Below are 26,092 nucleotides of genomic sequence, written 5' to 3' on the forward strand. Positions count from 1 at the left end.
GAAGTGTGGCAACACATGTCCCCCTTTCCCAGCAAACGGACTGCAGTTCCCGTTTGCTCAGTCACTTGGAGGGGACCTGTCCACCTAGGCTCAGAGCATTTTTGTTTTGTTACTTTCAGCCACACACACTTTCACACACATCCATTTCTCTGGAGACATCCGCCTGTTTTTCTGCGAAATGGGAGAAAGTGGTAGTTAGTTGTCTCAGGCCTGGTGGGCCTTCAGCACCTTTGACTGTCAATGGAGCTGTAGGAGCTAGAAAAGGTCTGTTAGTGTGAATCCAGCCTGAGGAAGAGTTCAGTGACATCCAGGACCACTCCTTATCTCCCTTCTAATTCTGCTCTGAAGATTATTAACATCATTATTGGTATCACTTCTCTTTGGGGAATTGAATAACTGGAAACTGTGCTGTATCATCATCCCCATCATAGCCAGGAGAAGAAGAAGGAGCATTCCCCCCTTCCAGGGAATCCTTCCCCTGGCCTTCATCTTTGTCACTGAGAATGTCAATGGGTGCTTTTAAGCAATGCTTTAAATGACACCACGTAGGGGATCCTTTGACCTGCACTGCAGTGGAAGTGGCTCTTACCACCTCGTACGGACCCTCCCGTCGGGGGATGTTCCACTTCCGTCTGAACACCTTTATGTACACAAAGTCTCCTGGTGTCACTGAAGGTGGAGTCTCCTCACTGTCAGCTTTTGTCTGTAATGAGATAACACGAGCCTGGGGCCATTTCTCCCAAGTGCTGAAAGATTTGACACACACACTCTAGATTTTTGGGTCAAGAAATTATATTATTATATTATTATATTATTTTATTGTATTATTTTATTGTATTAAAAACTTTCCACCACACAGTATAAAATAGAATAACATAAATAAAAGTAAAAGTGAAATTAGCAGGAGGCCCACATGGTGGGTAAGGTACACCATTCTTACATTGTAATGTGGTGGAAAGTTTTTAATACAATAAAATAATATAGTAAAACAATATCATCTAAGTGAACCAAAGATCTGGATTGTTGTGTGTGTCATATTATTCAGCTCTTGTGAAGGTGGCCCCAGGATGTCTCGAGGTCATGAAGACGCTGCATGAAAATAATTCCTGTTAGACCATATTTGGAAATGCTTGCATGACTGTGGGTATCCTTGAAGAAGTTAGACACTGACAGAAGCAGCTAGCCAGATCATTTCATACACTGTACCTGAAATTAGAATGTATGTTTCTGCACAGGGTCATCCAAAGAATGTCTGCAGCAGATCCTCACAGGGTTCGCATGACTAATTATATTATGTCATCAAATAGTTTTGTGAAACTGTCGACTTTATATTTTTGGTAACGTCTGGAGGTCATGACGTACCAACTGAGAGCCCACAAAGAACTGGTTGAAAGCAGATGGGCCGAGGTTAATACCTCCCCCTAGTCACACCTTTAGGGTATAAAAAGATATGTGATCCATTTCCTAGTTGGTATTTGAAGTTTTCATCTACCCAGAGTACTCTGCAACAACACACCGGAGGACTTTTTCATCGTCCCCAGAGCTCTCATCATGCTTAGATAAGTATTTGCTGAACTTGTCTGTTTGTTGAACCTGTCTGTCTGTCAATATCATCGATGATGTTATTGGACTCATACTCAACCTATTGATGATATTATTGTACTGCTGCTCAACCTAAACATGATTTGAATTGACAAATAAATATCTTGTATTTTACACTGTCTCCTGTCCTTAAGAAAAACGAAACCCCCACCACAGTAAGGCATGTCACTATCTACTGTCACAACATCACAACTCCTTGGCCCCACTACACTGCAGCACAGGCTGACATCCCATCTCTTTCCCTCCATTCAACTGCGTGCTGACCTCGCCGCCTCCCCCCCTCTCCTCCTGAGAGATTCATTGTACCCCCTGATGGCACGGGGCACGAAGGAGGACCTCAGCCTCTCTGTGGAGGCACTGTGTGACAGCAGTCTGCCGCTGAAGGTGCTTCTCTTCTGGGAGAAATTGGTGTGCAGGGGGTGGCTGGTGTTATTCATGATAGCCCTGACTTTGGACAGGGTCCTGCTCTCCAGAAGCATGTCTACCGAGTCCAGGCTCAGCCTGACCATTGAGTCTGCTCTGCGGATGAGTCTGTTAAGACGGTCCATGTCTCTTTTCCTGGCCCCACCACCCCAACACACAAGTACATCCTGCTCTGCTCGTTCTTGTACACACAGTCCAAGTTGAGTGACCAGTCCAGTTTGCGGTCTAACTGCAGTCCCAGGTAACTTTTAGTTTCCTACCATCTCCATCTCACTCCCCTCGATGATTACTGGCTGTGGAGTGGGGGGTGCCTACCGGGAATCCAGCACCATCTGCTTCGTCTTGGAGACATTGAGCTTAAGCTGGTTCTGTTGGCACCACTCCATGATGTCAGCTACTGATGCCATGTACTCCCCCTCATCACAGTCCTGGATACATGCCACAATCGCAGTGTCATCGGAGTCCTTCTGTGTGTGGCATGTATCCAAGTTGTGCTTAAAGTCCGATGTGTAGAGAGTGAAGAGAATGGGGGAGAGCACGGTCCTCTGTGGCGCCCCCGTGCTGCTGGTCACCATAGAAGACGAACCATCCCCCATACGGACGTACTGGGGTCTGTCTGTCAGGTAGTCCATGATCCAGCTCACAAAATATTTGATCAACAGGGTGGTCTGGAGAGCAGGGCTTGGGAAGGTAAAGGATGTGGTCTAAAAAAGGATACAAGAAAGGATAAAGGAAGGAATGCCTGTGGAGTGAGTGGGGATAATTGAGGTAGACAATGGCCAGAGATCCATTTTACAAAGCAGGTTTTGTGAAAACTTGGTATACAATAACCCTTGAAGCAAAGTCTTTTCAAAGCTTCTTTATTCTGTGGGTTCTTGTTATTGAGGTAAAGTAGGAGACTTAACCGATCATTGCAAGTTTAAAAAGTTTATTCCTGACAAGTCTTAAACAGATATCCGTGCTCTCTCTGTCTCCCTGACTGCCAGTACTACACGGGTCTCACATCAGACACAGCTGAAGAAGAGCAAATTCTATCTTGGCCCAGTCAAATTTAAACAATTCAGATTAAGAATATGCATGAGGGAATGTGGTGTCTTCTGGCCCAATCCAATCGTGACAGGTTTTCGGCTTCTTCTTGATCTATTTTCTGTTTCCGGTCTCATCCTGTAAACAAACCGGCCTACATCCTGATCACAGTGTGAAAACTTCCATAAATGGAACAGTTACCTTGGATGTGTGTGTGTGTGTGTGTGTGTGTGTGTGTGTGTGTGTGTGTGTGTGTGTGTGTGTGTGTGTGTGAGCGTGCGTGCATGTGTGCGTGTGTGTTCAAATGTGAAATAGGGGTTAGTGCAGTTCCTAAAAATTGCAACACATCTCCTACTGCTAAAGTTTGACCTGATTAACTGACTAACATGCGTCCAATCCATTGGCCCGCTCCTTGAAACAGGGGCGGTAACTTTTTAGCCATACCTTCAACATCATTGAATGAAAATGGTTTATATTCTCCCAAATTAACTTGTTGGTCGATTCTCAGGGGCATCTGTCTTACCACTGCGCTTGTACCGGGATACCTTCTTCCTCCCCTTCATCACGAGGGTGCGCTTCTGACTCAACGTGACATTCATTCTCACCTGCTGCCGCGGTGGGGATCGGAGGTCTAGCCGCATTGTCTGCATTATGTGTTTTTTCTTCGACTACTTTATCAATCAACGCCTTGTTATGGAGGACCTGTTTTGCTCTATCTTCATCGAATCTGTCCTGTAATCTATTATACTCCCTTGTCTCGAGTTCTCGAGCAGGTGTTTGCTCGGAGGTTCGGCTGATTATGTGAACCCTTGGCCGGTGGGTTCCTCATAATGTCGCGGAGTGCCTCTCTTTGTGCATCATTCCACCGTTCTGACTGGTCGATATCTGTACCAATGTTTAGTTCACCAGCTACTCTAAGCATAGGGGATTGTCCGTTCATCGGGCATTTTACATTAAAGAGGGGCAGTGCGTTGGGCGTCACTGCCGGATGAATGGTGACATATTCATATTTTTTTCTCTGGTCTGTCTTTGTCTGATTGTCTGGTTCCGTCTTTTTCTGAGTCACTGGTGTAGTCGATGTCTGAGTCAAAGCTACTGCACTCAAAATTAATTTATGCACCTCTCTTCCGTCTTCTTCCGCTTCCTTCAATTGCCTTCAACTTCCTTTTCTCTCCCGTCCTAACTGCTGAACCCTCTCCTGTAAATCTGTAACCCTTTTGTGTGCCTCTCTCCTTCTCACTTTACTTCCCACTCACATCCTTCATCACATTTACTGTTCCTTTGCTTATTTTTAACTTTGTCCACACCCTCTGAAGCTTTTGTTTTTCTTTGTCATGATTTTTCTTATCAATACCACTCAATATTGGTCTTTGAATCCTTTCAAAAATCACTCTGTCCCTGACCATTCATTCCATTCATGTCATTCATTCCACACAATCCCCATTCATCACATTCACAGTCAAATTCACCTTCCATTGCGTCAAAAACTGTAGCAAAGTCTTTTTGAAGCTTCTTTATTCCATGGGTTCTTGTTATTGAGGTAAAGTAGGAGATTTAGCCGATTGTCATAAGTTTAAAAAGTTATTCCTGACAACAAGTCTAAAATAAATGGAACTGTTACACACACACACACACACACATCCAAGGTGTGTGTGTGTGTGTGTGTGTGTGTGTGTGTGTGTGTGTGTGTGTGTGTGTGTGTGTGTGTGTGTGTGTGTGTGTGTGTGTGTGTGTGTGTGTGTGTGTGTGTGTGAGTTTTCAAATGTGTACAGACTTCAAGAGTATGGAGAGATTAGATGAGTTATGTGAGCTCTGTGTGTCCTGGGACAGGGTTCAAATGTCTGCAAGATTAAATGAGTGTGTGATTAAAGTTGACTACTGTGAAGCTAGCCAAAATAGAATTAGCAAATAGCATGTGTGTAATACCTAAGTCTCTTCACCCTGAAGTGAGGGAATCCCAGTTTCCTGGTTCACAAACCCTAGCCCATTTCATAAGCAAGGTATCTCTGAACCTTTGAGTTTGTTACTGCAGTAACAAACTGGAACAAACCAAACGTCTGTTTCTAAAATCAGATTTACCCCGGGATGTTACCCGTGAAATGAGGGAAACCCAGAGTTTCCAGTTTCAGAAAGGGAGTTAACCCAGAGTAAGAGAAGTAAATCTATCTTGTAATCTAGCTTGTTTCGCAGAGCGGGGACACTGAGCCTCCGTGTTTGTTACTGCAATAACGGACTTTCTCAAACTTACCTGGTCGGGTGCAGGTTTTACTCCATAAACTCAGGGTTTCCCTCTAACTCAACCCTCTTTCAAAGCCAATCAGGTTTCATTTCCCCAGTCTTTGGGAGGGCGAGTTTTGCCGTAGTTCTTTTTGATCATTACTCGGTCCATATTTTACAGATATTTCAGCGGCAATCATGTCTGTCTGTTTTCAAACCACTGTTGTAAATATTTGGCACAGTAAAATTTCTATAATAGATGATAAATGTATTTCTTTTTGATCACTTCTCTGCATTTAATTTCATTCATTCTTACCTGAAGACTTCTATGCAGCAGAAGCATAGAAGTCTGCATTAGCCTCAGGAGAACGTCAAGGTGCAGCCAGACATTAACTATTGGTCTTGCAATCTGTAGATGCAATTGCAATCCCCCCCCCCCCCCCACACACACACACACAGACCTGCGACAGCTTCACCTCTCTGCTGATTCATCTAAATGATTTGTTTGCACGTTTTGAGGTGGAAAACAGCATCCCGGCATGTTCACATGTCCCCACCTGTCTCTAAGCTCACACCATCATCCCAGTCCCAAAGAAGTCGCCCCCATCCTGCTTCACGACTGAACATGGGGGTCCCCCAAGAATGCTTACTGGCATCCCTCCTCTTCACTCTGCTGACCCACAACTACACACCAACTTCCAGCTCCAACGTCTTCATAAAGATTGCAGATGACACCACTGTGGTGGGTCTCATCAACAACAAGACAGCCTACAGAAATGAGGTGAGCCACCTGGCTATATGGTGCAAGAACAACAATCTCTATCTGAATGTGGAGAAGACAAAGGAGATTGTTATGGACTTCAGAAGAGCATGCCTGTTGTACTGCCTGTGTTGTACTGAATGTTGCACTGTGGGCCTGAGAGAACTGTAATTTCATTGTGCTGTATGTCGTGCATATATGGTACATTTGACAATAAAGCTAACATGACTTTTTTTGACTTTGAATAATTGACAATGTACTTCATTTAAAGGAATTTAAAGGTAATTTATTTATGTTAAATTTCTCAATGCAATATTTGCATTTGTTACTGATATATTAAAATGTAATTAATTTACAAAAATATATTGAAAAATGATTAATAAAAACGCTGAAAGATCACTTTGGCAATGTTCACATCACCAGGCTGAAGTAATTTTTCCTTAAATGTGACACAAGTCTGATTTTTGAAGTACATTCCATGATGGCGGCGCACAGGGTTGCAGTGGCTTCTGGAGCTCCCGCTGTAATGCCCATTTCTAGCGTTTTAAGAAATAATGTGAACAGCAGCTTAACAACAAATGTGTACAGCCCAGCCGAACTGTACTTCATCAGAAATAACCAAACGGCATTAATTTCACCAGCGGTGAAAGCTACTCTTGGCAGACTCGGGATACTCAGAAAGCAAGAGGAGCGGCGCGGGGGGGCCCCGAGGACGGACCGGCAAGAGGAAGCAATGTGCCCAGAGGCAGAAAAGAGGAAAGAGGGCTGGCTGGCTAACCCAGCTAAAATCCAGCAGACCATCAATCCCCTCACTCTTTCTGGCCAATGTCCGTTCTTTGGACAATAAAATGGACATGCTACGCCTCCGGCTGCGGGTCTGGGAGGAGATGAGGAGCTGCTGTGTGGCTAAACAACAGCATGCCGGACTCTGCTTTCCAGATCAATGGATTACAGCTGTTTCGAGCGGACCGGGACGATCGATCCGGGAAAACACGTGGGGGAGGACTGTGTGCATACGTGAACAGGGGTTGGTGCACAAATAGTGAGCTGGTCAAACGCTACTGCTCAGAGGCGATAGAACATGTGACTTAAATGCCGGCCGTACTTTCTGCCTTGTGAGTTCACGGCAGTGTTCGTCACCATTGTTTACATCCCGTGCTAATGCTAACGCTAACGGTAACGAAGCGTTACTTGAGCTGCACGACACCATCAGCTCACTGCAGACCAGGCCCCCGGAGGCATTTTACATGGTAGCAGAAGACTTCAACCACGTTAAACTGACGGACACACTGCCCAGTTTTAACCAGCACATCACCGTACCCACACGTTGGGACAACACGCTGGACTGTGTATACACCAATCTACGCGGCGCATACAGGTCCCTCCCCCGACCACACCTTGACCTATCAGACTACATCTCTATCCTGATGGCCCCAGCATATTGTCCCCGGGTGAAATCCCTCAAACCCACGAGGAGAACTGTCACTGTGTGGCCCCAGGACACGACCCCGTGCTCCAGGACTGCTTCCAACACACAGACTGGCAGATGTTCAGGGTGGCAGCCACACAGTGGGGAGAGGTGAACCTGGAGGAATGCACTTCCTCTGTCCTCGGGTTCATCTCCAAGTGTGCGGACGATGTGACCAACACCAAAACGATCACCGTCTACCCGAACCAGAAGCCCTGGCTGAATGCAGAAGTGAGAGCTCTGCTGAAGGCCGGGGATGCTGCTTTCAGGGCGGGGGAGACAGGGGCACTAAGGGCAGCGAGGAGGGCTCTGGATAAGAGCATAAAGGAGGCCAAATCCACTTATGCTCAAAAGGTCCATGGTCACCTGATGTCAGGGGACCCACGGAGCATGTGGAAGGGCATCAGGTGCATCACTAACTTTAACACCAGGAATGCACAGGGCCCGACAGACCCCTCCCTAGCAGATGCCCTCAATAAATTTTATGCCCGCTTTGAGGACCCCAACACCCCCCCAAACACCAAACTAACCCCCCCCCCCCCGACGACATGCCCCTCAGTGTGACCACAGAGGATGTGAGGAGGACCTTGCAAAAGAGCAATCCTCGCAAGGCTGCAGACCCCGACGGCGTCCCAGGGAGAGTACTGAAGGACTGTTCCCACCAGCTAGCAGAGGTGTTAACAGATATCTTTAACACCTCACTGCAGCTAGCATTGGTCCCCAGCTCCCTGAAGTCCGCCACCATCGTCCCGGTCCCCAAAGGCCACTCGGTGAAGGAGCTGAATGACTATCGGCCGGTGGCCCTCACCCCGATAGTCATGAAGTGCTTTGAGAAGCTGGTCATGGCACACATAAAGTACTCCATAGACATTACGGTGGACCCCACCAATATGCCTACAGGAGGAACCGCTCCACCGACGACGCCATCTCCTCTGTGGTCCACACTTCCCTCACCCACCTGGAGAGGAAGGACTCCTACATCCGCCTGCTCTTCCTGGATTTCACCTCCACGTTCAACACCATTATCCCCTAGACCCTGGTGCAGAAACTGTTAGAGCTGGGACTGTCTGCCACCACAGGGAACTGGGTCCTGGACTTCCTGGCAGACAGATCAGACTGTCAGAATCAACAACACGGTCTCCTCCCCCATCACCCTCAGCACGGGCTCCCCACAGGGTTGCGTGCTCAGCCCCCTCCTGTTCACCCTACTGACGTATGACTGTTCAGCAAAACACCTGAGCTGTCATATCATAAAGTTCGCAGACGACATAGTAGTGGTGGGACGCATCCACAACAATGATGAGTCCAAATACAGAGAGGAGGTGGAGTACCTGGTGCACTGGTGCAGACACAACAACCTCTGCATCAACGTGGGGAAGACCAAGGAGATGGTGGTGGACTTCAGGAGGAAAAGTCACTCCCCTCCCCCCCTGCACATCAGAGGAGCAGCTACAAGTACCTGTAGCTGGTCTCCAGCTACAGGTACTTGGGGGTTCAACTCACTGAGGACCTCACCTGGAGCTGTAACACCTCCTACCTGCTCAGGAAGGCCCACCAGCGGCTCTACTTCCTCAGGAAGCTGAGGCGTGCTGGACTGGGGAGTGCTGTCCTGAAGGCCTTCTACAGGGGAGCGGTGGAGAGCATCCTCACCACTAGCATCACTGTGTGGCATGGCAGCTGCTCTGCGGCAGACAGGAAAGCTCTGCAGATGGTGGTGAAGGCTGCACAGAGGACTGTAGGGGGTGGCCTACCTACCACCACAGAAATCTACACAAGTAGGTGTAGAAGGAGGGCCACCCACATCATGAGAGACCCCACCCACCCAGCACAATGTCTGTTCCAAACCCTCCCCTCAAGCAGGAGACTACGTAGCATCCGGAGCAGGACCACCAGGCTGAGGAACAGCTTCTTCCCAGAGGCTGTTAGACAGCTGAACTCCTGTGGTGCTCTGTAGTCACCCTCACAACGCCCCGTATGTCACCACAGACACACTGGGATTTGCTGCAATATGGTGCTTCATCAGGTGCAATAGATGGAGCACCCAGATACTTAAGCTGCTACACTGTAAATGGATTTTGCTGTTCAGACACTTTTCAATTTACACTTTACACTCTATCTAGTATTCTTAACTTTTCTCTGTTCTCTTATTTATCTTACATTTTAACCTATCTTTACTCATCCAATTTATCTTATTTTATCTTATTTATCTTATTTATCAACCAGGCTTACTGGGACATTCAGAGACATATTTCGTACTGTCATATGTAAATGTGTGTCAGCATGACAAATAAAGACTCTGATTCTCTGATTCTCTGATTCTGATTTTCAGGACTGTTTAAAAGCAACTAAAGAATATTGTGAGATCTAACTTGGGTATTATGATGTCTACAATTACATCTGGCATTAGACATTTATTGCAATCGATAAATTGGAAATCATAAGAAACATTTGTATATGCTCAAACTACACATGCTCTTATCAGACTATGGAGGGAATGCAAATAATTATTGTGATTAAAGAGTCAATCTCTCTGGTTTTGTAGATGTAATTGCAAGTCCATGTATGCAATGTTTTAGACAACATTGTTGTCAAGCCACCATCGGATCTCATCCTCATTTCTCTTTATCCAGTCGATGTTGTTCCTCACTCTCTCCAATGCCTGCTGCCGGGGCATCTCCCCAGCACCAGCATGTGGTTTTTGATTGAAGAAATGCTCCATCTACAAGATCAGAGTGAAGAGTTACGCTCTGTTTGACTTTGCTTCACAAAACGGCTACCTTTCCAAAGTGGTCGTTAGGTGATACATATTTTAGCTTATTGAATTAAATAATAATATTTTTTGAACAGGACCAATATTTTTCACACCCCTGTGCAAGGAAACTGCATATATAATTATTTAATAAATAAATTGTGTAAGTTGCCCAGACACTAATGCTAACCCTCCAAAGTTGGACCTCTGTGTTGTAGGTGGTAGTGATTTGGCTCAGGAGGCGACCGAGGTTCCTGTCATTGATAGTGTACCTGTTAAGAAATAAAATTATAATGAACATATAGGTTTTCTTAAACTGTATTATTTATCTTTTTTACAAATTAAACATGTGACATTTAACCTCTATGAAGACATAATGATACAGCACAATGCCAATGACAAAACAAAACAAACAAACAAAATAAAACCCAACATGCTAACATAACAGGACAAAACAAGAAGAATGATCTAATGAACAAAGAAAAAATTACTTCGTCCACGGTAGATTTCCATATATTCACCTCTTTCGTGAGAAGTGAAACAACTACAAAATTTTCTTACAAGATCAGATGACTTTATTCAACACAGAAATCCAAAACCAAACATTGACGCTGTGAAGAAAAGGTATTAATCTTGACCCTGTCAAAGGCTTACCTTAAATTTAAATTTTTGTGCGAAAGTCAGTCATTCATCTTCTTGAAAACAAGACCATCGTAGACATCTTCAGCTGCTTATCCAAACTATGGATCACGGGTTATGCTGTAGCTTATCTCACTCTACGTAAAATGTCAAAAAGCTGAGATGACTAAGCAGAAATAACCAGATTGGTACATTATAAATGATCATTTTCTAGATTCTCTTTTCCAGTTTCTCTCTCTTTTTGAGATCATCTTCTTTATTTTGCCTACATTAATAGTGCATTGCTTTACTCACCTCCCTCCATCCTCTCCTGTCTCCTCCCATCTTTTCCTCCTCCAAATGCTGTATGTTTACATTCTAAACCCTGTCAATGTTGTAGATCGTTGATTGAATTAAGTGTAATTTTCTTGTGTTTTCAAACTATAAAACTTTGTGTATCCTGAGCAATTAGTTCCTTTTAATTAACTGCGAAACTTATGTTTTTGTAACCTGTACAAATCTAGGGTTTGCGTCAGATTGCATCATTACATAGTTGCTCAAGGGGCGGAGTTTAGACCTCTGAAACCATTTGTGTAATGGCAGCCATGCCTCGCAGTTGGAGCGGATCAAGCATGGACTTTTATTTTCTTTAAAGATGGTTCTTATCAGCTCTCCAATGGCTTCAAGATCACACAACTGTGAGTACATCTAACATGTATTCAGGAGATGTGTTACGGTCACCAAAAGAACCAGTCAAGAGAGTGTCATAAAATCAGAAGCCTTTAATTAGTCCATATCAAAACCAGAAAATCATAGGAATTGCAGCACCAGAGGGATAACCAAAGCTTGCAGTGAGAAACCAGGCAGATGTCAAAACCAGAGTATCAGAATCCGGACGGTCAATCAATCAATCAATCAAGTTTTATTTATATAGTGCTTAATCATGGCAACAGACATTTCAAAGCACTTTAACAGACAGGGAAGCTCAACTGAACCCTCCAGAGCAAGCATAAGCGACAGTGGCGGGGAAAAACGCCCTCGATAAGGAAGAAACCCCGGGCAGGACCCAGACTCTTTTGGGTGGCCATCCGCCTTGACCGGTTGGGTGGGAAAAGAAATCAAAGGAAGATAAGAACAGGGTCAGAGAGAGAGACGGAGAGAGAGTGGCAGATAGGCCAGATAGAGACAGTGTCAATATGGTTAAGGTTATGTTTCCCACTGCTAAAGTCAAGGGGCAATTACAGTTGAGTGGATGACTGTATGGCGGCACGGAGGAAGAAAGGAAGCAGGACCCCAGCCGATGGATAAATAAAGGGTGGTACTGGTGGGCTTGGAGGAGAAGGTCCACAGCACATGGAGAGATGGGGGTGATACTGGTGGGCTTGGAGGTGCAGGTCCACACAGGAAGGTCCACAGCGGATGGGCGGATGAGGGGTGGAGCAGTATGATGACACGAAGGAAGAGAGGCAGCAGGACCCCAGCCGATGGTTAGGTGAGGGGTGATACTGTTGGATGGGAGGTGCAGGTACACAGCAGATGGTCCACAGCGGCTGGGTGGATGAGGGGTGGAACAGTATGGTGGAGCGGAGGAAAAAGGAATCCGGACCCCAGCCGATGATTAGGTTAGGGGTGGTACTGGTGGGTAAACAAGAGCCATGCAAAACCGTAATCCAAAAAAACAGGCTGGGTTTATACACAGGGGAAACAAGGCAAAATTGTGGTCAGAACAGGCAAGGGTCAAACTCCAGGAAAAGACAGACTAGGCAGGGCAAACTTGTGGTCGACAGGCACAGTCAAGGAAACAAGTGATGTAACGCTCCTTATCGAGGCTTCGAAGCGTGTGTTGAGTAGGGGAGAGGGCTTTCCCGCGAAGCACGTACCAAGGCTTCCTTCATCAAGGGGAGGAGCTCAAAATGATAATTTCCGAAGCCTCGCTGCCACATGATTGATTCAGGTAGTGGTTCGGTTTGTGCCGTGAGTGTTGACAGCGATATGAGGCGTGTGTTTCTAAAGCAGGGGAAATATTGTGATATTCCCTGTGTCTTGTTGTGTGTGTGTGTGTGTGTGTGTGTTCAGGTGTGTGTGTTCTGCATGTTGCGAGACTTGAAGGGGGTGAAAGGTGTGAAAGTTGAGTGTTGAGTGGGAGTTGAGTTAGTTTGGGATAGTTAATGGTTCAGACTGGACGTGTTCATTAAAAGTTTGCAAAAGAAGTCTGGAGTTGTTATCCTTGTCTGCATTCACAACACTGAGGGATTGTTATATATGTGTGTCCCTCTCACCCTTGTGGGGTGGTATCTGTGTCATCCTCAAGCTCGGGTCCTCTACCAGAGGCCTGGGAGTCTGAGGGTTCTGCTCAGTATCTTAGCTGTTCCTAGGACTGCGCTCTTCTGGACTGAGGCTTCAGATGTTGTTCTAGGAATCTGCTGGAGCCACTCTTCCAGTTTGGGGGTCACTGCCCCAAGTGCTCCTACTACCACGGGGACCACATTAACCTTGACCTTCCACATCTGTTCCAGCTGTTCTTTCAACCCTTGATACTTCTCAATCTTTTTGTGTTTCTTCTTCCTGATGTTGGCGTCAGCTGGGATCGCCACATCTATCACCACTGCTCTCTTCTGCTCTTTGTCCATCACCACTATGTCCGGTTGAGCCAGCAGGATCTTAGCCTTGTCGTTCTCAACCACCTTCGGTGGTATGTCCCATTGGGATTTGGGTACTTCTAGTCCATACTGGGTACAGATGTTCCTGTACACTATCACAGCTACTTGGTTGTGCCTTTCCATGTATGCTGAGCTGGCGAGCATCTTACACCCTGCTACTACATGCTGGACTGACTCTGGGGCTTCTTTACATAGCCTGCACCTTGGGTCAGATCTACTGTGGTAAATATTGGCCTCTATTGCTCCTGTACTTAGGGCCTGTTCTTGTGCTGCCATGATCCGTGCCTCTGTGCTTTCTGTCCGTCCATCTTTATTCAGCCATTGGTAGGTCTTCTTGATATCAGCCACTTCCTCTATCTGACGGTGGTACATGCCGTGTAGGGGCTTGTCCTTCCATGTTGTCTCCTCCTCCTCCTCTTCCTCCTCAGGTTTCTGCTGTCTAAGGCATTCACTGAGCAGTTCATCTGTTGGGGCCATCTTCCTGATGTACTCTTGGATTTTTGATGTCTCATCCTGGACAGTGGCCCTGATGCTCACTAGTCCTCGGCCTCCCTCTTTCCGCTTAGTGTACAGCCTCAGGATTTTGGACTTGGGGTGAAACCCTCCATGCATGATGAGGAGCTTTCTCGTCTTGATGTCTGTGGCTTCTATCTCCTCCTTTGGCCAGCTTATGATCCCAGCGGGATATCTGATGAAAGGCAGTGCATACATGTTGATGGCTCAGACCTTGTTCTTGCCATTCAGCTTACTTCTCAGGACTTGCCTTACTCTCTGGAGGTATTTGGCTGTGGATGACTTTCTTGCGGCCTCCTCATGGTTGCCATTAGCCTGTGGGATTCCAAGGTATTTGTATCTGTCCTTGATGTCTTCTATCCTGCCCCTGGTAGGTCAACCCCTTCAGTTCTCAACATCTTGCCTCTTCTTGATACCATCCGGCCACATTTGTCTAATCCGAAGTCATCCCTATGTCATCGCTGTAGATCCTGGTGGTGTGGATAAGTGAGTCAATTTCTCGCTCATTCCTGGCATACAGCTTGATGTCATCCATGTAGAGGAGATGGCTGATTGTTGTCCCACTTCGGAATCGGTATCCGTAGCCACTCTTTGTGATGATGTGACTGAGGGGGTTCAGGCCTATGCAGAACAGCAGTGGTGATAGGGCATCCCCTTGGTATATGCCACACTTGATGTTAACTTGGGCAATTGGCTTGGAGTTAGTCTCCAGGGTTGTCTTCCACTTCCCCATTCAGTTCTTGATGAAGGTTCTTGTGTCCTGTTGATCTTATACAGTTCCAGACATTCCAGTATCCATGTGTGTGGCATTGAGTCGTAGGCTTTCTGGTAGTCAATCCAGGCGGTGCACAAGTTTGCCTATTCTTACAGTCTCTGTGTAGTGCTCTGTCCACCAGTAGCTGGTGCTTGGCTCCCCTGGTGTTACTACCAACTCCTTTCTGTGCCCCGCTCATATATTGATCCATGTGCCTACTCATCTTAGCCGCCATGATGCCTGACAGGAGCTTCCATGTTGTACTGAGACAGCTTATTGGCCGGTAGTTGGATGGGGTAGATTCCTTCTGTGGGTCATTCATGATCAGGACTGTCCTGCCTTCAGTCAACCATTCTGGGTGTGTCCCATCCCTTTGCAGCTGGTTCATCTGTGCTGCTAGACGCTCATGGAGTGCTGTCAGCTTCTTTAGCCAGTATGTATGGATCATATCCGGGCCCGGTGCTGACCAATTCTTCATCTTTGACACTCTTTCATGGATGTCTGCCATTGAGATGGTTACTGGTTCTTGTTCTGGGAGGCAGCTGTGGTCAGTCCTCAGGTCCACTAGCCACTGGGCCTCGGTGTTGTGTGATGCTTCTCTTTTCCATATTCCCTTCCAGTATTTCTCCACCTCAGGTGGAGAAATACGGCCAGACCCACCAAGGTGGGTCTGGCCGGATGCTATTTCCCTGCTACTGAGAGTACACCTTTGCTGGTTGAGTGGAGAAGGTCTTGTTTATTCTCCTGGCCTCAATCTCCTTGGTGTATCTCTTCAGTCGGGTAGCCAGGGCCGTTAGTCTCTGTTTGGCAGTTTCGAGTGCTTCAGGTATGGAGAGCTTGCTTTATTTCCTCGGTACCCCTTTATTCACTATGTTACCCTTCTGTAGCTCGGCTAGCTGGCTGACTTCTCTCCGTATCGCCTTTATCTTGGCCTCTAACCGTCTCTTCCGTGGAGGGTATTGCTTGTTATGCCCTGTGTTGATCTTATATCCCAGCATCTCAAGGATTACTGTTGCTGTACTGTGGATCAGCTTGTTGGTCTCAGTTATGTTCCCTGTTGGGATGGTTCTTATTGCAGCATTCACATCTTCTAGCAGATCTTCTGAAGGTACCTCACAACTTAGCTTAGGTATTTGTCGGAGGCTCCAGGTTTCCATTTAGGTCACGATCTTCCTTCTCAGGTCAGCAGCTCTTGTATTGAGGCTGTGTATGTCTCTTGGGGCTTGGTACCCAATCTCGGATTGTGGGGGGGGTGCTATCCCCCCGCTGACCTGGCGTCCTGGCTGCCCCTTGCCGTAGCATTGTTGTAGTATTTCATCGATCTCTAGTTGTGACAGCAGTTTTCGGTTATGGATGTTGGAACATTGGGGTAACAGCTGTTTCTTTGGTAGCCTTGATTGTGGGTTTCGAAGCATCCATTGGTCCCACATCCGCCCCATATATGTATATTTACTGCTCACAAAAACACTTTAATTGGGCCTGGCATGAAATCAATTAAACCTGTCTGATAATTTTCTGGTTGGTTAAGCATTTGAGGGCATTGTTAATCACTTTAAGCTGTATTGGTGTTCATGGAATTAACAACAGGTGCACTGCAGTGGCAACAATTAGAAAACCCTCAAAACAGGACTGGTTTCACATGTGGAGGTCATCTCAAGTTTCTCCCTCTTGATCTTTTTTGGCTGTTTTTCCACTCGTGCTGGTTTTGGCTTGAGTAATCATCTCTACTGGCAGTATGAGGTGATTCCTTAACCCTACAGAAGTTGCACAGGTTGTCCAACTTCTCCAGGATGGCACATCCATACATGCTGCAGCAACAAGGTTTAATGTGTCTCTCAGCACAATCTCCAGAGCATGGAGGAGATTTCAGGAGACTGGTGGTTATTCTCAGAGAGCTGGACAGGGCCGTAGAAGTTCTTCAACCCACCAGCAGGACCGATACCTGCTCCTTTGTGCAAGGCGGAACAGGCTGAGCACTGCTTGTGCCCTACAGAATGACCTCCAGAGGGCCCCTGGTGTGAATGTCTCTACCCAAACAATCAGGAACAGACTTCATGAAGGTGGCCTGAGGGCCCGACGTCTAGTAGTGGGCCCTGTGCTCACTGCCCAGCACCATGGAGCTCGACTGGCATTTGCTCAAGAACACCAGAATTGGCAAGTTTGCCACTGGCACCCTGTACTTTTCACAGACGAGAGCAGGTTCACCCTGAGCACCTGTGATAGATGTGAGTCTGGAGAAGACAAGGGGAACGTTATGCTGCCTGCAATGTCGTTCAACATGACAGGTTTGGTGGTGGGTCAGTGATGGTCTGGGGAGGCATATCCATGGAGGGACGCACAGACCTCTACTGCCGAGGAAATGGTGCTCTGACGGCCATAAGGTATCGAGATGACATCCTTGAACCCATTGTCAGACCCTCCTTGTTTCCTTCTAATACAAGGCAATGCGCAGCCTAATGTGGCAAGAGTATGCAGGCAGTATTTGGACGATGAAGGAATTGAAACAATGAAATGGCCTTCACGATCCCCTCACTTAAACCCAATAGAACATCTGTGGGACATTATATTTAAGTCCATTAGGTGCCGCCAGGTTGTTCCTCGGAATGTACAACAGCTCAGGGATGCCCACAAACAGATCTGGGAAGAAATTCCACAAGACACCATCCGTCGTCTCATTAGGAGCATGCTGCAATGTTGCCAAGCATGCATACAAGCTTGTGGGGGCCACACAAGATACTGAAAAGCATTTTGAGTTGCAGAAATTAAGTTTTTGAAAAATGTACTAGCCTGCCACATCCTCATTTCACTCTGATTTTTGGGTGTCTACACAAATAGGCCCTCTGTAGGCTGAAAACCTTTATTTCCATGAAAGGACTTGGCATCCTTTTGTTCCTAAGACATTGCCCTGTCGTTATTTGTATATAAATCCAACTTCATAATGAGATCTGATGGATCTAATGTGTTTCTTTTTAGTGTTCCTTTAATATTTGTGAACAGTGTATAATATATACAGTATATATACAGTATATATATATATATTATATATATATATATATATGCTCCTCAACTTACGTTTTAATTACGTTCCTAACGGCAGAATGTAATGTGAAAATGAAGGTAAGTTGTTACTGTACGTTCCAGTAATGTGTGACCATTCATACTGTATGTACATCCATAAATTCTATTACCGTATCTCATAAAACACCCCTAAATCATTAATTATAAACATAACATTGTAAAATGATAACATTTATTTCAAATAAATTAAATTATAGCAAAAATTTCAATTAAAAATTAGACTCATTCAAATTTACTTGACTTTGGCAGTGGTGCTTGAAGTGAGATGGTGGGGAAGAGGAGGAGGAGGAGGAGAAGTCACATAAGGGCTTGCGGATCATCAACGTCACTTTCACGGTCACCGAAAGTTGAGGTTGAGGTTTGAGGGTCAGCTCTTGTAGAGGTTGAAGGTTGAGGTTCATCGTCTTTGGAGGTCAAGAGTTTAGGCCGAAAAAACGTATCCAAGGATGATTGGATGGTCTTCTTTTTTTTTCATCATAAATTATATGGTAGCATTTATTTACATCATATATTCTATTGGTGACCTTTGTGTGACGCTCAACGTTTGGGTCCTGTCTCCCAAAAAGTGCAAGGGCTTGGTCTATGAGAGAAAACCCTCCCACCAACAATTTGGAGTCAAATTACTTCATCGGAATGGGCTCGTCCTCTTCTTCTTCTTCTCCAACTCCATTAGGTCTTCTTTTGTTAACTCCTCACCATGGGAGTCAAGCAGATTTTCAAAGTACTCCTCCAACTCGAGGTTGAGCTGCTCACATATGTCGACGAGACTGGTTAGAAGGTTTCTGTCAGTTTCCTGCTGGTCAAAGCCCCAAAAACCATTGACAAATTGCGGGCAAAGATTCTTCCACATCGCATTGAGGTTGACCTTGGAAACCTCCTGCCATGCAGCATCAATGTTTTTGATGCATTTGAGGAGGTCAAATGACTTCCAGTAGTTCCTCAAAGTCATTTCAGAGTTGCTATCTACAGCCTTTAGAGCCATTGTGTAGGTCCATCGGGTGTAATATTTTTTGAAGTTGGCAATTACACCTCGGGCCATTGGTTACAAAAGTGAAGTTGTATTAGGCGGGAGGTATACGACTTGAATGTTGGGATGAAAGTCATCCAAGTGGGGCGGATATCCAGGGGCGTTACCCAAAACGAGAAGAATTTTTAAGGAAGGTTATTCTCCCTGAAATAGAACTTCACTTCTGGGATTAAATGATGATAAAACCAATCTTCGAAGATGGCCAACGTCACCCATGCCTTGACATTCCACATCCAGGTCACTGGCAGAGAACTCTTGCTAACATTTTTGAGGGCTCGAGGATTAGCTGCCTTTTTTTTCCAGAAAAGGCCAGTTTCGTCGACATTGAAAATTTGCTTCGGTGAATAACCTTCCTTCTCATTATTTCCTGAAGCAATTCTGGGAAACGTTCGGCAGCTTCCTTATCTGCAGATGCAGCTTCTCCACTTATGGCAACATGAGGCAAATTGGCCCTCTTCTTGAATTGGGCAAACCAGCCGTGACTGGCACTAAAGTTTTGTCGGCACCGCTTTCTCCTGCCTTGGCCTTAAGGTCTTGAAAAAAGGAAATTGCCTTCTCTTGAATAAGATAAGGCTCAAAGGCATACGCTTCTGACGCTGATTTTTAAGCCATATGATTAGCAGTTTCTCCATTTCTTCAATCAGCTTTCCATGTTTCTTGCTAATTGACTGCATCACCACTGAACCTTTTACAGGCGATCTTTCTGATTATAAATGGTATTGACGGTCGATGGAGGCATTTGGAAGAAACGTGCAAAGTCCACGTTTTTCACCAGTATCAATTTTCCTGATAATAGGCACCTTCATTTCAAATGAGATGGCTTGCCGCTTCTCTCGACTACTACTATCACTTGTACACTTACGCTTTTGACCAACCATATTTGCTTAAGGCTACAAATACGCAAAACAATGTATATGTAAACACAGAGATCACAGATACGACGTCTTAACACAAGGGTAACGCGATCAACTGGGAAGAGCAAAGGCTCATTTAGTCTGTCTTTTGTGCCATGTAAACAATGAATGCAGTGTCAAATGTAAGATCGTTTGAACGTCTCGTACTACGGAGTGCGTGCTAAACTCAAAAATTCACTCACAAATTTTTTTTTTTGCAAAATTATTTTACAGTCAGTTCAAACGTAAAATGGAAAAAACGTAAAACCAATGAACGTAAGTAGAGGAGCCTCTGTATAATCATAAACTTTGTCAATTAATTATTTGGTCATAGATTTTTTTTTGTAGTACATAGACATTTCCAGGAGTCAAAACAGATGTCGGAAGGGATCACACATGAAGACACAACAGCTGCCTGTAACTGTATCTAAGGCCAGCAGGTGGTTTTGTGTGCACATGAAGCATCAAGAAATGAATCATTACTTTAACCCGTTACCTGAAATCTGAAGTGGTTTGAAGCCTCATGAGGATTCATCTCACTATCAATAGTCGTACTAGAGCAAATGAAGCCTCAAGAAGCTTCGAACCTGAAGGAACCAATTGGATGAAAAGCTTCAATGCTTCATGGGGCTTCATCTGCCCATCACTAAAAACAACAATAGAAAATGTCATACACGACTCCGCACAATCGAAATCTGAATTACAATGCAACAGAGCTGAATTTAAGGCCCTTAAGTAGGCAGATCAGGGTGCTAAATTAGATTCAGGTGAAAGTAATCATCAGCACATTTTGTGGGAGTGGAACAATGGGTCATACTAAAACCACATTGTTTGAAAACTAAACGAGGTAATCTGGGAAAACAAGAACAGATGCAACAAATCCAGATGATGGTAGTAACAGAAAACCAGAAAAATGCACAAAGTGAAAATGAATAAGTAAAAGACAAAGGCCAGACTGATACAAATCATCACAAAGTGTTTATGTAATTTGTTTCTTTTTTTCCATGTCAAAAAAACTGCCCACGTAGCTTCCCAAGTGTGTGTGCGTGACTCCCTTGCAAGTTGCTTAAAAATATGACACCTGCATATTAAGTAAGAATTTGGTAGTGGCTAGAGTAGATTTTATTATTTGGAGACTAGTTTAAGAGCACGATCAAAATGGAAAAGGAAATTGACTTTATATGCTCGGTGTGTGTTAAAGGCTTGCGGATTTTTTTGTGTGCGCACACATGCTGTATTGAGTGTTTCATTAAACTGGCAGTTGATTTACTTTGTTGAAATGAGCCCTTAAAGTGCACACTGTATTTGAAGTGTAGATGGAAAATTAACTAATATAACTGTAATTACATCTAAAGTGTACAAAAGGCCTAATTAAAGTGTACACCTTAAACAGGAAAGACAGGAAGGGGGTCATGGGTGGTGAAGAAGATTTGGATGTTTGCCTGAAAATCCAATGTTTCCTGTATTCCAAAGAACAGGCACACACACCTAGTCACGTACACAACAATAAGGACAAGCAGGTTTAAAAGGGTCATGAGAGATGAGTCCAGTGACTGTTTCCTGATTGATCTGCAGTGATGATCTGAGAATCATTAAAAGAATTCCCGTTTTGGCTGTAAACCATCCTCTTTGTACTTTGGTTTTATTTTGGTATTTTGCTGGATAAAACACTCTCACCACATAACTGGTGTCACAAACAGGATTCAGGCTTTACTAGAGGATCTCTGAAGGGAAGGAGAATGGTCGGTGCGGCTCCGTGGGGCATCCCCCTGCGTGGTGTGACAGGCTAGCTAAAGGTAAGGTCATTTAAAATTCCTTCCACAAATTTTGAATTGGCAAAGTTAAAAATGCTCCAAATAGTTGTTGGATATCCTTCAGTAGACAGATAACGTGTAAGAATTGTTGCAGCAGAAGGGTTATGTCAGCTAAAACTCCAGGTGCACATGGACGGCTGCTGCAAAGAGTTTTACTTAGAGACTGTGGACTATGATTGGCATTACGACTAAAAGGGAAACACAGAAATTAAGACAGCAGCTGGGGAGGAGAAGTTTTGGGAAGCTTTGGGAAGCTTCGATGTCCAAGAGTGGACTTATTTTGTCCATGTCTTGGGAGACCTATGAGCTTTGGGAAGCTGTGATGTCCTAGTGTGGACTTATTTTTTTCTGGTCTCGGGAGACCAGAGGCCTGTACCATAAAGCTAAAATATATAATCTAAAAATATACCTAGATGCAGAAGCTGCAACCAAACCCCCTCTCTCCCTCTCACAACTCCTCCTTTCGGCCGCACAGTCGGAAGTTGGAGATTTTTTTTCTGTTTTTCTTAAAGAGCCGCTCATTAGAACACGTTATTTTAAATAACCACACTACAATCTAAGACAATGAATCCAACACCAGTAGCTCTGGTGGGAACCAAAAACCCTGACATTTTAAAAGGATATTTACAAAATTTCAGAAAAATGGGAAACAAGAACCAAGGGTTTAGAATACCCTTGGCTAAAGAGAGGTATGTTTGATGTGGCAGTGTGTGAGAGTATGAAGATCAGAATAAGCGACTACAAGCCCAAACACCAATCAAAGAAATGTTTAAAGAAGAAAGAATTGGGGTTGAAAATTTAAAGTCGTTCAAGGATGTAGGCGAATTCTACAGGGCAAAGGTGAGACAAGGACTAAGGAGACAGCAAAACTACGTAGGGAGAGAGAAGGGACAGGACGACAACCAACTTAATGCGACAGAATTTGCAGGTCTGTACCCAAATTTGGAGGGTTAGTTGCATTTCAACGGTCATGTTTATGAACCACAAACAGAAGAAATATCCCAGATCATTGCTAATCACGAGGCTAGGGATGAGATTTAAAAATACAACACCTTCGGCTACTGTACGGGTAATGAGTCCAAAATATTGTAGCACTGCTAGGATGGCTAGACACAGCAGGCCAGGCATACTGGATCACTAGGGGAGAAAAAGCGCAGGAGGAGAACAATTCTGTAGCTTCTGGCTTGATCTGCCAAATAAAGGAATAGACTTAAGAAGGGAGCTTAATTGAGCTTGATGAGAATAAATCTCTACATGTCCCTGAGTTAGTTCAATTATGATGGGGAACCAATTGGGGTAATCCTCTCACAGGCCCTGCTAGGAAAAATGGGCTAAAAGCATGGTTATAAATGTTTCACTTTGACACCATATCACAAAGGGGGTTTACATTAATGGGTGCATTGAACATGAATTGTTTAGAAAGTTTTGGCCATGTTGATAAGAGAAAGAGAAGAGCGCAAGAGAGAAGAGATCGACTGCAAAGAATGAAGAGAATGCTAATTTCCAAGAGGAGGGATTATGTTATTTCTAAGGGGTTTGCAGTTTAATGAAGAAATGACGGAAAAAGTATGTTTGATGAGAAGGAGAAACAGTCATGAAGGGGAAGCTATGGAATAGGGCTCTTTATCTGTCCTCACTGTCTTCAAATCCTGTCTGCAAAAATTTTTCTGATACCTAAGGACACTTCTTCAAGATGTCCTGTTTCTTCCAGAGTAGCATTCTGGGATACTTTCGCAAAGAAAAGGAAATGCAAGGGTGGCAACACCAGATACCTATGATGATGTTCACAAAAGACTAGATGTGAGAAGTGAGTCATGTGTTCATCCAGCAGCAAAGGCCGTAAATGCAGTCATGAGGAGACAGTGGAGAAAGGTCAGAGTATTGAAGAAAACACACCTATGAACACTTAGATAGATACAAATACACACAAAAACACCATTATGATAAACATAAAGACCCACACATGTTACGATTATGATTCTAATGACTGAGGAAGTAATGTTGTCAACAGTTCCTGATTGTTTATTAGACTACAGGTTGACTTTAGAAACACAGGATACAGCCCATGCTAATGTTTATTTAGATCAGAAGCAAATCAAGATGTTTTATCTTTTCATTCAATTACTCATGAGTCAAGGTGCCTTTTGTTGAATGGCCTAAATCACCAGAGAAAACCACATCTTGTCCTTTAAGAACCTACTGGGGGCTGGAAACCAGTGTCAGAGCTCAGAGCGGTAAAGAAGCTGTGAATCATCCAGCCCCAGCTGAACTAAAAGGTGAAAAAGATTCCAGTACACTCCTGTTGGTTAACTGGTTGATTGACTGATTAACTGATTGATTAATTATTTTATTTGATAAACGCAAACCTTGACTCACAATTCTACTTGTATTTTCTAATGATAAACATTTTACTTTATATATATGGATAAATGCCACATGGATTTTATTTTCTTTTTCTTTTGTCAAAGAGTCCTATTGTTAGTTAGAACATGGTACAGTGTGATAGCACAAACATAGTGTGATAGCACGATTGTTCAGTATGTGAATATCTTGTCAGAACTAATATTTGTCTCTGTTCCGCTCGTGAAACAATCATTTTGGTATTTTAGCCATAGACATGTATACATTTGGTCCGGACCACATACAAATGATCTTGGGTGAACAAATTAACAAACATGATGCGTTTCAGTTTTTGGATCCATGATTTTACAGAGATCTCTCAACTCCAAATGACATCACATGTGGGGAAGACATTTGACCATGATTGACTATGACTTGGACTTCTGAAGCAGACACTGCTTGAAGCAGGTTTTAAAAAGTCTACTTTTTATTTTTAATAATTGTTGACATGATTTACTTTGGGTTTTTCATGTGTTTATTTAGTGTGAATGCTGTGTTGTCTAACTGTGATAGTTGGATTTTTGTGCATTCTTGTGTAACATATGATTGTACATGTTTTTAGCAGAGGGAAATAATTTCCCTTCAAGATTATTAACATTTTTCATTCATTCACCTCTTAAAACAGCTTTTGAGAAAATACTGAAATAAAAAAACAACAACTGTATTTCCTTGAGAGTAAACCACACCCCCATGTCTTGTCGTGGCATTTTGGCTGCCGGGGGACGGGCCCTCCCGCGACAGCCGGGACCCATGAAAAAGGACAATAGTTTTACTAAAGATAGGAGAGAATATTTAATTTAAAAACTAGGGTAACAATCCATTCAGGAACATGTCAACTCAAGCAGGGACAGACAGAGAAGAGAGAGAAAGAGTGGAGCATGAGTGATTTAGAAAAGAAAGATTTTAAAAAAGATCAAAAAATACAGTTGCAATTAGCTAAAGCTCAACTTCAAAATAACAAGACTAAAACCAAGACATAAATGACTCCTTGTCTCCAAACTGGGCAAGGAGATGTGCACTTGTGTGTCTCATTTCTCCCATACAGATTTACGTGTTCGAGGCCGACATGTTCACACCTGAGGTCACACACCACAATGCTGAAGGACAGTCCAGTCTACACAGATGCTATTGGCATCCCAACTGGAGTTCCAGATGAGTATAAAATGACAAACCAAACTGCAGGTGTTTTGGAGTCAATCCTTGTTTGGATCACCTCCAATAATAACATTGACAGGATTATGTCCATTACCAAATTCAATGTCTGACAAATCTCACTAAAACGGATTTGAAGCTGTACATTCTAAATTGTCTACCACCTCATTAGTTACTTATCAAAATAGAATTGTTGTTTGTTTTCCGTGGTTGCTGTTCTCTTGCTTGCATTCAACAGTTGATCCTATGAAGCATCGATCGGACAGTGGGCAGGCTGGAAACGCCCCCGTCATATCAGAAGGCAGAGCGGGGGGCCCTATTGGCGCCTGACTCCAACGTGAGAAACGCTGCAGACTTTGCCTGTCTAGACACCATCCATCCCTCCCCTGGAGAGGAGGGCCAGCTTTAGTCAGGTTCTAATATTCACATTCACAATGTTGCTAATGGTAATACATGTTCATGCTGCTGCAGGGACAGTTTTGTTGGAAATTCTGTGCTCATTGCTCATGTGAGGGCTGTGGAGGTAAAAGGGTTTGTAAGATATTGTTTTAGCTACCACAGACCCAAATAATTAAGCTTTGCTGAGTTCCTAGGGCTCATAGGGAATGTTAGCTTCCATTTTTTTCCAGCTGAAAACACATTGCTATAGACATTTCCACATTGTTACACACACTTTCCACTGCTTGTGATGCGGGGTGTATGCTAAATCCCTTTTTTGGGGGGGGGGGGGGGGGGGGCACGTTCCCAGCAGTTGGAGTGAACATATAGGATACATATAGGATCACCCGGTTGGGCCACCTCAACAGGGGGAGTTGTTGGGAATCTCCATTTAACAATGGAAATGACCACAAAACGCATCTGCTTACACAAACATAGATAACACAACACTTAGGTTTGTCTATCACATAATTTTCTGACCACAAAAGTGGTACGAGTCA

General features: G+C 44.4%; 1 protein-coding gene across 1 annotated transcript in view; it reads right to left on the bottom strand.

The window, feature by feature from the left end:
- Positions 1 to 9,892: 9,892 nt before the first annotated feature.
- The window catches only part of enpep (glutamyl aminopeptidase), a 79,933-nt gene continuing 63,733 nt past the window's right edge, over positions 9,893 to 26,092 (bottom strand). Inside the window, exons 19-20 of the mRNA XM_068339716.1 lie at positions 10,436 to 10,517; positions 9,893 to 10,215 (exon numbers count right to left, since the gene is read on the bottom strand). Coding sequence (XP_068195817.1) covers positions 10,069 to 10,215; positions 10,436 to 10,517 — 229 coding nt within the window. The 3' untranslated portion in view covers positions 9,893 to 10,068. The remainder of the gene's footprint in view (positions 10,216 to 10,435; positions 10,518 to 26,092) is intronic.

Source organism: Antennarius striatus, chromosome 17, assembly GCF_040054535.1.
Source record: "Antennarius striatus isolate MH-2024 chromosome 17, ASM4005453v1, whole genome shotgun sequence".
Taxonomy (NCBI): domain Eukaryota; kingdom Metazoa; phylum Chordata; class Actinopteri; order Lophiiformes; family Antennariidae; genus Antennarius; species Antennarius striatus.